The 12,254-nt window shown below is 41.8% G+C and overlaps 1 protein-coding gene across 1 annotated transcript in view; it reads left to right on the top strand.

The window, feature by feature from the left end:
* The window catches only part of AHI1 (Abelson helper integration site 1), a 559,431-nt gene extending 556,872 nt beyond the window's left edge, over positions 1-2,559 (top strand). The window contains 1 exon segment of the mRNA XM_029596614.1: positions 1,199-2,559. Within this exon segment, the coding sequence (XP_029452474.1) occupies positions 1,199-1,430 (232 nt within the window). The 3' untranslated portion in view covers positions 1,431-2,559.
* The last annotated feature ends 9,695 nt before the right edge of the window (positions 2,560-12,254 follow it).

Genomic DNA, 12,254 nt, shown 5'->3' with positions numbered 1-12,254 from the left:
AAACCAGTCCCAGCTTTACACACCGAGATTTGACTATTGTTGATGTAACTAAATCTTTTTCTCTCTCCCTGCTAACAAGAGGATGTTAATAAAGCACTAGGATTCCCTTCACAGAGTGGTGTTCAGCCCAGACCAGCAGTGAAAGGAGCCGCACTGTGCTTGCAAGAGGGCGTGAGGGGGGTAACCTGCACAGAGCGGCACTTACATCCCTAAACATCTTGCTGGCCAGTCTGGTCATTAGCCGCCATCTTTTATTATGTTACTGTAGCCCCAATGTCATGAGACACAGTTTCTTTACTCACGCACTAAAAAGAGAGCTAACGCCCAACTCAGCGAGCTCGTTTATTTATTTATTTGTAAGCACTTGATATTCCACCTTTTCCTAAAGGTAGGCCCAAGGCGGGTTACATAAGTAATGGATGCATACAGATGGGATACACAGACATGAGGTAGATTACAAGTAAATAGATACACCAGGTAGGAATAAGGAAGTGAATGCAATGAGATGCTAATGCTTTGGGAGTTGTAAAAAAAAAACTCACTATCTCAAAAATGCAGGCATGGAACAGGGGTTTTATGTGTACTGTGTGCAGAAAACAAGATTTGCGTGAATAAAAGTTGTGCACACAAAACATGAGGTAGGAGTGTAATTGTGCCCCTAAAATTTAGGACCACAAAAAAATATTTTATGTGCAGAAAACACAATTTGTGCACAAAGAATGTTCTCTGCACATAAATTCATGTTTTTTACATGCATGGATTCCAATTATAGGAGCCCGGCACCATGAACTCTAGGTTCAACCCTATAGACTGACAGCCTCGGAAACTCTACACCACCTCTGATCGGGAGTTACATTTCTCAAGTTAAGAAAACCAGAATTAAGCCTATGCGCCTCTTTGCATTGGGGAATAATAATTAATAGATTGATTAACATGGGATTGGCATTCAAGTGTACTCAGGTTTGGGTGCATAGGTTTTGTGTATTAAAACTCCTCATTAATTTAATTAATCCACACAAAAATATGCACACAGCCGAGTGCACCTTATTACATCAAGGCCTATGTTATTTTGAGAGAAGTTTATATGTGTGCGGGCTTCACTAAGGTCATTTTTATTTTGTCATAATGTGCAATTATTGTGTTTGTAAAAACAGAAAATGTAAAGTATTGCTAGGATCTCTCTCTTTCCTTCCACCAGAGGTGCACGGAAGAAAAAGAAGACGCCTCAGAGAATGGAGTTGGACCTGGATTCACATGGAACGTCACTTTGCACCTCCGAGGCTTTCGGCAATGCTGGTGGCATTCAGAATGAGCCTGGAATGCCTAATCATGGGACAGAATTTAAAAAGAAGTCAAAAAGAATCACAAGACAAGCAGCCATCGTGGGAACAACTAATGATGCATTTGAGCCTGATTGCTCTGAAGGGTAGTTGTCTCATTCCAAATATCAGCTAAGCACTTTTGAGTGGTAAGAGGTTTTGCTACAGAATTTAGCATTGAGAAGTAAGCAGTTACCTCACTATGCAGCAATAGCAGCTAGCTACGAAAAAAACCCTTCTACATGCTTTCAATGGCTTTCTAGAAAAACATATGCAGGTACTGTTGTAATTACTTATAATATTTTTATATTTTCATAGCCTCATCTAATCCTTCTTTTTTGCTCAGATCACGGGTTTCAACAAATCTACCGGATTATTTTGTATTGAGGCAGATGAAAATTATAGGCCTCAAAAGGAGTCAAGCTCTTTCATTATAGCAGATTGAAACGAACACATGGGGTAAATCTTCAAAGACTAGCAGTTGGCCTAAGTAAGATTTCAGGCAGGCACAGTTTTGGGCACAAAAGTTAGAACCCATTTTCAGTTTGTGTTAGACATCTAGAACCCAACCCAGATATCAGATTGGAAGCCTAAAAAGTTACCTAGCCAGATTCCTAAATTCCTTATGAAGTAAAATATGGGAGAGTTACACATCTTGCACAGCAGGAAATTAGCTGAATGAGTCTAGTTGGAAAGTGTCTCCAAGCGGCAACTGCTTTGACCTCTCTTTCTAGATGTCCGATACTGCATAGATGTTTTACGTCCTCATTAGAACATTCCTGAGACATCCAGCGGGTTCTTTTGCATGACTATATTGCAGTTTTAGATGTCTAACTGCCACGCAACCTTTGAAAATTTACAACTTAATATGTAGCACATAATCTTAAACTATTTAAATAGAAAACATGCACTTTTGTATATTGCTGTATTAAAACATGAAGTTTTTATATAATTTTTAAATGAAGAATGTGTTTTATATAGAAACGTGCAATGAAGTTCTGTGACACTAGAATTCTTGTCGCTTTGGCACCTCATTGCCAATTGTTTCCTGCTTCACTTTGAAGCAATGTTTTATTTTTTGAACGAGTGATTTCTTTTATATGCATGTCATATGTACCTGGTTTGCAATCAGCATGTCTATTTTTGAAGAATTGTGTGGCGACATAACATTTTCAGTAATTTATTTCAAATAGTTTTTCATGTTTGCCGTTTGATTATTAAAAATGAAATGATTAAGAACCTTTTCTGTTGCATTCTTTCCTTCGGAGTTTGTTATAGGCAGAGATAAATCTTCATAATAGTTCATTTTTTGTTTGTTTCCTTTCTATTATTAGAAAACACTGTATTGTCAGCAAGAGAAAAATTGATCCCATTCAAAAAAAAAAAAAAAAGAAGTGAAACCAAGTGCTGGGCATTGATGTGTGAAAGTTTCCCCAGACATAAACCACAATTTACAGTGTAGTAGGATCACTGCACATGGTTTAAGGACAAAAATATAATTTGTAAACATAAATCTTTATCCCGTTAAAACAAGCAAACAAGGTTTCATATGTGTAATGGCATTAACATTTACTCTTGGCTAGCTGTCCATGAATTCTAAGGCATGTTGTTTGTATCACATAGTAAAAATTTGATTTAGACTTATTTGTTGAAAGCTAAAGAGAGAGTATGGTTAAAACACTTGCTCTATTAAAGAAAGACATAGGGAGAGTAATCTTTTAACATTGTGGAAAACGTATGCGGCAGCTACGTGCATAATTTACACAGTTTTCAAAACGAACTTATGCACATAAATTTGCTTTAAAAATCCTGTGAAAGAACACACAAAGTAGACCTGCTCTTTGCAGTGCATAACTTGTGCATGTTAACTTACACGCGTACTTTTTAAAATCTAAAGTACATGCAGAAATCCAAACTCTGCCCCAAGTCTATCCCCCCATCCTTTGGATCACCTCTCTTGGCCTATAGAAGTACACGTGAAGTCAGGTTCTGCAAGGACAAGCAGCATGGCAGTCCTCACGTGCGGGAGACCTAATCGGATGTAACCCAGCTCGGAAGTTTTACTTCAAAGATTCTAGGAGCTTTGCACATATTCAACTAGGCATGTGCAGCTCAACCCACATCACCATGTCCCTCCCCGCCCCCAAACATAATATTTGGTCTCATCTGTTCCACAGAGCCTACAGGTTGTGATTTGTCTTCTCTATACTCAGCAGTTGTAGCATGAGTTCCCTAATTGTGCTGGAGCTGCTTCTCTTGGTCCACCATAGTAATATTTCACCCTCCTAGTTTCTTTAGGTAAGATTTTCATCTTATTTTCTATGTTTCCTTGTTTTTCATTGGATGTATTGAGGCAACATCAGTTAGGGTTTTGCTCAATATTGAGTTGTTTGATTTCAGCTTGTTGATTTTTTTGTCTGATGCCTCAAAAAGAAAATATGGCCAGCAATTTCATTAAGTGTCTCCTGGGCGAATGACTCATGTCTTTGACATGGTAGATGTGTGCTTTGCCTGGGATTCAAGCATGACATCTCAGGCTGTACCCTGTTTGGGACCATGGCCTCTAAAGGATGTTGTTCCTGATTTCAACTCATGGAGAAGCTCTTTGGGAGACTTAAGCCCAGCCCATCATCATCAGAAGACTTGACATCAAGGGATCCAGGAGTTGCACCAACTGCTGGAGGTGCTTTGTCATCAGGGAGGCACCGATTCTGCTCTATATTGAGACCAGGGAGATAGACTATCCTCTACCTTCTCCCAACCAATGAAAGCACAGAATTCCACTTCTTTGGAGCCATCACTGAGCTCCAATGATATACATTGAGCAAAGCTGAAGATGCATCAACATCATTCTCCATTGATGCACGATGCCAGGTGTGGGAATATTGTGGCAGCTGCCTTGAATCCCCCAAGACAGATGCCACAATATTCCCACTCCTGGCAACAATATTCCCACTCCCACTCCTCACAACAGACCCAGAAATCACAACATTCTCTCAGGATCCAGATGGCAGCCATCGCGTTACCTCTGATGTCCCGGAAAGAAGAGGCCTCCCCTCCTGCTTCCCAGTCCATGCTGGCATCAGCAGTCTATGAGAAGGAACTGGATAGAAAAATGCAGGATGCTCTGAAGCATAAGATGTGAAGCATCAGTGCAGCAGCAATGACATCTTCAGTGTCTTTGCAGACCGATCTTAAGCCTTAATACTTGAGTGTGTAGCAAAGGCACAGCGGAAGGACCCTGATGCCTGCTCCTGGAGAGGATTAGGCATTGAGATCAGCTGCACCAATGCTAATTTTGAGTACATCAGAGGAGGAAGCTTCACCGATGTGCAGGAGTTCTTGGGGGACTAGGACCCAACAGACAAGTACTTTCTTCTCTGAGATCTTGTCTGCTAGAGAGGTAAGATCCTATACCATGCCCCCCGCCCCCCATATCTGTTGGACTCAGAGTATTCCTGGGGATATGACTATGAACCTGAGGACTTATCTGATCAGGAGGGGTCTATATGTCTGTCAGGACTCAGTAATGCTGTCCTCCCACCAGCAGGGGCCCTCAGTGGGCTATGTTCCATGCTGCTTCAGTCCTCCAAGCTTCTATGATTTGGAGGTCCTGCTGGCAGCCATGACTCAGCATTGCCACATTCATATAAGCCTGCCTCACTTAGTGCTCCCTGCCTCAGCTTGGAATCTCCTGCATTCCACATTGTGTCCAGTCTAGATCTGCTTTTGACTCAGTCCTTAGCCTTACCTTTTGTTTGGCTTTCTGTTTATTTGTCTTCTGTCTTTTGATGGCCTCAATGTACTTATTTGTCTGTGTTTGTCCTGTGTTTCTGGCCCTGGTCTATTTACTTAATTAAATATCTTTAAAGATGTCTGGCTAAGTAGTGTTGTAATAAACAAATGAAAAAAAACAGAAAAAGTGCCAGTGGGTCAATCCCCTCCCTCCCACAAAACATACAAAAGCCCTGTTGGGCTGTGCTTTCACCACCTTCAAGCCTATTGTGAGCTGTTAGAAATCCCCAGTATTGTATTTTCCCACTGTCCAAGTTTTTGAAAAACTTGGACAGTGCTCATAGCTTTCCAGAAGCTGGAAAGCTATGAGCACAAATATCCATAGTCTGGGCAATAAAATCCCAGACCTGCAGGCTCTAGTGATGATGGAAGCGGATTTGAACATTGTTACTGTTACAGAAACATGGTTCACTGAGTCTCATGACTGGGATACGGTCATCCCTGGCTATAACTTGTTTAGGAAGGACAGAAAATACCAAAAAGGTGGAGGAGTAGCTCTTTATGCCAGAAACTATATCCAAGCAATAAAATGCAAGGGACATGGGGTAGGGAAGAAGCATTATGGGCTGTCCTAAAAAAAAAAAAGAAGATGGTACTTCCATTTACATCAGTGTAGACCAGTGGTTCTCAACCTTTTTTCTGTCGGGACACACCTGACAGATGGTTCTCACATGCATGACACACTGACCCATGATCGTCACTGGGCTAGATGTAAAAGTACAGTTTGCATCCATGGGAACCCCCCTGACCCACAATAATGGATGTAAAGCAGAATTATGACATTCCCCATATAACTCACCCTACAAAAAAGATATTCTTGTTCTGGTGTCATCTCAGTAACAGCAACTCAAACTCCTTCTACTTCCAGGCTCAATAGCCCTACTTATGAAAAGACAGCAGTTTACCACCAATGCATGTCCTCTTGAGAAAACACAACAAATAAGACTGATACAAACGCTTACATGCTAGTAAAATATCTCGGTAACAGACACAGAACCGACCTAACATACTCCCAGGATCTGTAGTAATGAACATAAACAAATCCGCACATAGTTACACCTGTATTATGGAATACACTCAAACAGGAGCAACCCTATCTATGAAAAAGCAACACTACAAATATTAAATTAGGCCTAAAAACCAATACACCTCTTATTAGCAAAACAGAACTAGCAAGCAGCTATAGATCCCCACACAGAAATAATTGTAAAACTATACTAATAAGCAGAATAAATGTTACAAAACAGCTATGAACAGAATAACATCCAACAATTAAAAACTCATAAAAACTATTACAAATTCTCCAAACACCAATAAAATATTTCAAAAAAGCAGACATCACATAATATTAAATAATTTAAATGGCGGTCAATCAAGAAAAATAAACTTAAAAATCCAATCTTTTGTTATTATGTGAACCGATATGATGTGTACTTTAATGTCGGTATAGAAAAGCTGTTAAATAAATAAATAAATAAATAAATAAATAAATAAATTTTAAAAAAGCCACCTTTACTTACCCCCTCCAGCAGCTCTCCTACTCCTCTTCCATGCAGGCCGTAGCACACACCAGAAGAAGCAGTAGTGGCTAAGCTCTATACTCATAGTCCTCTTCCTTAGGGCCCATGTCTCTCACACACACACCATACCAGTCATGCCCTCATGACCAGTTTCTGGATCTCACATACCATAAGAACATGCCATACTGGGTCAGACCAAGGGTCCATCAAGCCCAGCATCCTGTTTCCAACAATGGCCAATCCAAGCCATAAGAACCTGGCAAGTACCCAAAAACTAAGTCTATTCCATGTTACCGTTGCTAGTAATAGCGGTGGTTATTATCTAAGTCAACTTAATTAATAGCAGGTAATGGACTTCTCCTCCAAGAACTTATCCAATCCTTTTTTAAACACAGCTATACTAACTGCACTAACAACATCCTCTGGCAACAAATTCCAGAGTTTAATTGTGCGTTGAATAAAAAAGAACTTTCTCCGATTAGTTTTAAATGTGCCACATGCTAACTTCATGGAGTGCCCCCTAGTCTTTCTACTATCCGAAAGAATAAATAACCGATTCACATCTACCCGTTCTAGACCTCTCATGATTTTAAACACCTCTATCATATCCCCCCCTCAGTCGTCTCTTCTCCAAGCTGAAAAGTCCTAACCTCTTTAGTCTTTCCTCTTAGGGGAGCTGTTCCATTCCCTTTATCATTTTGGTTGCCCTTCTCTGTACCTTCTCCATCGCAATTATATCTTTTTTGAGATGCGGCGACCAGAATTGTACACGCCATCAGTGAAGATTTAATGTGATTTGGAGTGATGAAATGAGAAAGAAGAGTAGATTTGTACTATGTTCTCTCTACCTAGCTTGATGCTCTATTTACCTAGCTGCAATCAATCTAGGTAGAGAGAACATGGTACAAATCATTTCCATTTACTCTGCCCATACCCCTCCCACTTGAATACATTTTTCAAATTTGCATACGCATTTTGCGATGTGAAATTTATCGCATGAGTTATGGCCCTAAAACCCTTGATAATGCCCTTATGTGATTTGATGAATGACCCTGTGAGGTTGTAACTGAGGCAATGAGGGGGAGTGAGATGACTTGCCAAGGTCACAGGAGAGAGGCAGTGGGATTTGAATCCTGGCTTCCCTGGTTCACAGCCCATTGCACTAACTGTTAGGATACTCCTCCACACATAGGAAACAGCAACCTCAATTATAGCTACACAGTGCAAGGTTCCACATTAGGCATCACCACCCAAGGAAAGGATCTAGGCATCATTCTGAATAATATGTTGAAATCCTCTGCTCAGTAAGCAGTGCTGGCCAAGAAATCAAATAGAATGCTAAGAATTATTAGGAAAGGAATGGAGAATAAAATAGAGAATATCATAATGCCTCTGTATCACTCTATGATGTGACCACACTTTGAGTATTGTGAGCAGTTCTGGTCATCGCACCTCAAAAAGACATAGCAGAATTAGAAAAGGTACAGGGTGACCAAAAGGATAAAGGGGATGGAATGATTCCTCTATGAGGAAAGGCTAAAGAGATTAGGGCTCTTCAGCTTGGAGAGGAGACTGTTGAGGTGAGATATGACACAGGTCTATAAAATAATGAGTGGAGTGGAACGGTAAATGAGAATCAGTTGTTTACTCTTCAAAAATAGTACAGACTAGGAGACATAATGAAGTTACTATTTAAATCATTTAAAACAAATAGGATAAAATATTTTTAGTCAGCACATAATTAAGCTCTGGAATTTGCTGCCGGAGGATATGGTAAACGTTAGTGCAGTAGGGTTTTAAAAAGGTATGGAAGAAGAGTCCATAAACCATTATAAAGGTGGACTTAGGGAAATACACTGCCAGGAATTTGTGAACTAGATTGGCTATTGTTGGAAGCAGGATACTGGGCTTGATGGACCTTTGAACTGACCCAGTATGGCAAATCTTATGACTCGGTGTTCGGAAGGGGTAGATACAGAATATTAGCAATCCAGAGGCTGACTTTGTTTTAGCATAGGGTCATAGAGATCTGAACTTGAATCAGGAGGGGGAGATAAAGGGGCTTGGGTTGAGTTTCCCCATGTTGACTGGCCTTCTCATTTTGGCTTGGTTAGTAGAGGGAAACCTCCTATGTAGAACATGGCCATGTTTCCATTGCCCAACTGTTTATAATGTGGCCATAGTAACACTTCTGTGTTTTCCATATCAATAGTTTCTCTGGTTAGTACATATTCCCCTTACTGACTTAGTTCTTGAATTTCAAATCCCTTGAAATACTCATTATGCATTGAATATCAGGTAGCCTCTTCTTCAACATATCAATTCCAGCTAGTCTCCTAGGCAACCTAATAAGATGGGAGCATTGTATCATAATTGTTCAGATCAAAATGTTTTTTCTTTACATTACTGAAATACAGCAAGGGTGAGCAAACATTTAGGATGTTCACGGTACAAAAAATGTAACTGATAGTGTGGAAATGCTATTCTTGTGCATGAAAACCCAAAATTGTATTGGCTAAATAGTGTGAGCAGGCTGCTTACCAAGGGCATGTTAAATAGCACGATCATGCTAAACTGAGCATCATCAGGTCTTTTTTCCACTTGATTCTTCCTATTGGCTTCCAAGGTCAGGTGGATGGGGTTGGTTGTCACTGTAAAGGGAAAAAGTGGGAGAGCACATACAGACCAAATGAGGTCAAAGGAGAGCGAAGAGTTCCAGGAGAACAGAAAACAGACATGATTGTGTGTTTTAGGGATGTGCATTTGCTTCAATCCAAATGGAAAAACACAATGAATGAGTCCATTTCCAGTTGGGTTTGGGGCAACCTAACTCATTGGGTGTGGTCCCAGAAAAAAAATCAAATCCTTTTTAGCTTATTCAGTTTGGTCCCATTAATGTCTGTGAGGGAAGCAAGGCAATGAATGTTTTGCACACCAAGCCAGACAGAGCAGAGTCAGTTGAGGACGAAACAAAGAAGGAGCAGGGCTAATCATTTTTCAACACCAGTCTATCCCAGCTGGCAGCTGCATGGTACAATTTCATGATTTGTTTTGGGCAAAAATGAAACTGAAAAGTGACCATTTTGTTCAGTCATTCCTCGTTTAGATCTCAGAAAGAGAAGGCAGAGATTCTGAACTTTCTAGCTTCAAAATTTAGAGTGAAAGAAAAGATTAGACAAAAGACTTAAATTACAGAATTAAACAAAGTGTGTTGTTACCCACGCACTAACACTATGCCTAGCTGTGGTTTGAGGTGCTACACACGAGCAGGAGAAAGTCTACTACCATCTTTGTGGGAGGGTTGCAGTGTATACCATCAGGGTAAGACCCCCACCTCAGCCGACACTGTGCCAATAGCTACAGGAAAGACAAAGACAGACAATAGGTTTCTTGCAGCAGCTGGAGTGTTCGTGCACTATAGTGACTTATAGACAGCCTCCTCCTTTCTCTATGAAAAAGCGTCAGTGTGGCCGTGTAATGATTCGTATTTGTGTTACCCTTTACTAAGCTTATCTTATGTTCTTACTATACATAGGGGTAGATTTTAAAAGGAGTGCGCGTGCTACCTGGTGCGCACACGTGTACGCCCTATTTTATAGCAGACGCGTGCATGTTATAAAACCGGGGGTCGCACACGCAAGGGGGCTGCCTTCCCCTGTTCCCTCCCCCCTAGCCTGACCTTCCCACCCTTTCCCCTAACCTTCCCCCCCCCCCCAGTCTTATTCTAACCCCCCCTCCCCCCCCACCCCCCGACCTTTGTCTTACCTTTTGCGCCTGCCGGCCGACTGCCAGCACAGCAGCAAATGGCCACTGTGCCAGGAGCCTCTGACCCCGCCCCCTTTTGCAAGCCCCAGGACTTACACGCGTCCCGGGGCTTTATGCCCGTCGCCGGGCCTTTTAAAAATAGGCCCAGTGTGCATAACCTTTTGAAAATCCAGCCCATAGTCACTCAGCAAGCATCAGTTCACTGACAAAGTCGATTTTAAAAATGTTGCTTGTGCAAAAATGCCCACATATATATGCATAATTAGGCTGCGTGCGAGCAATGCAGTTTTTAAAAAGCCACAAAATGCACGCGTGTTTACCCATGCATGCATGAGGAATAAGGGGGGCGGGAAAGGGGCGGGGGACATGGGCAGGGAATTGGAGTTCCCGGGTGGGACCAAGACGTGTGTAACTCCGCATTTTAAAATCGAAACCCGCAGTGCACGTATGCTAGCTATCCACATAACTTTACTGCTGCTCCTGATGAGGCACAAGTCTGTAGGTCTCACGTTTTAGAGCTTATAGGTCAGGGTGAGGGGTTCAGGTCAACTGGGCATCATGCAGGATGAAGAACCAGAGGATCTGAAAGATCTCGCTATTAACCGGACAAACTGTTAGATTACTTGGAAAACTGGGAATGTGCCTCGCGCGAGCATGTTTTTAAAATGCAGTGACATATGCACGTAAAAGCCATCATGGTCCTACTGAAGACACACGTGTTAGCTGTGTTCGAGTAATGTATTACAAAAAAAAAAAAAATTGTTTTTTTACACATTTAAATGCACTTTATGTGTGTAAGTGGGCTTTTGAAAATTGCCACAATATATACCATTAATTTGTGAATAGGTTCTACACGTGTAAATGCACCTTAAGCACCTAAATGGGCTTTTGAAAATTGCTGCAATAGTATGTTACATTTACATGTATTACTCCTTTGAAAATTTCCTCCTATTTGTAACAAAAATGGCTAACTGGTCTGTTGTCTGCATGTGTCTAAGCATTGTAACACTAATAGCCCCTACCTATTAGCGATTTGTTTGAATAAATTCCATCATCTTACTGACATCAAGAGGCAGATGTAGCAATCGGAAAGGAAGGCTCTTCTTTTAAAGAGACCTGGGGCCAGTGAAGGTTACCATGTACTCGTGTATAAGTCGATCTCATGGATAAGTCGAGGGCAGTTTTTGGGCCCAAAAAATAAGAAACGTGCTATGACCCATGGATAAGTCAAGGGTAAAACTTAGGGGGTTTTATGAAATTCCTCCCTCTCCCGTGGCTATCCCCGGTCATTCACTCCTTCCCTCCCTCCCACCCCTAGGGGTATCCCCAGTCTGTTCACCTGCGGGCCGAAGACAGCTTCTCCCCCGCACCTCTCCCAATCCCTTAACTCACCTGCTGCTAGCTGGACAACGACAGGAGTGCGGATGCTCAGGTGCTTCCTCCATCCTCCCCCCACAGGGTCCCTGTGTCGTGCTTTGAACCAATCAGGCCCTGGCAGAGGAGGAAGGAGGATGAGCCTGAACAACTGCAACTCCCATCGTCCTGCTTAGCAGCGGGTGAGTTAGGGGATCGGGAGGGGGGTGCGGGGGAGAAGCTGTCCTACTGCCACCAGCCTCTTTCGGTTGTGTCTTTAGCCCGCAGGTGAACGGACCTGGGATATCATGAGGGGGGGGGGGAGGGAAGGAGTAAATGGACAATTGATCCATGGATAAGGTGACCCTGTTTTTCAAGATGAAATTTAAGTTTTAATTTAATGATGAGAGGCATAAATGAGGACCAGGCACCCTCTTAGCAAGCTCAAAAGAGATTTTTTTTTTTTAAGAGTGGGAAACCAGTTAGAGAGGCAGAATTGTTT

The sequence above is a fragment of the Rhinatrema bivittatum genome, chromosome 3 (genome assembly GCF_901001135.1).
Source record: "Rhinatrema bivittatum chromosome 3, aRhiBiv1.1, whole genome shotgun sequence".
Classification (NCBI taxonomy): Eukaryota; Metazoa; Chordata; class Amphibia; order Gymnophiona; family Rhinatrematidae; genus Rhinatrema; species Rhinatrema bivittatum.
The sequence above is the reverse complement of the archived record's forward strand: the minus strand, read 5'-3'. Positions and strand labels throughout refer to the sequence as shown.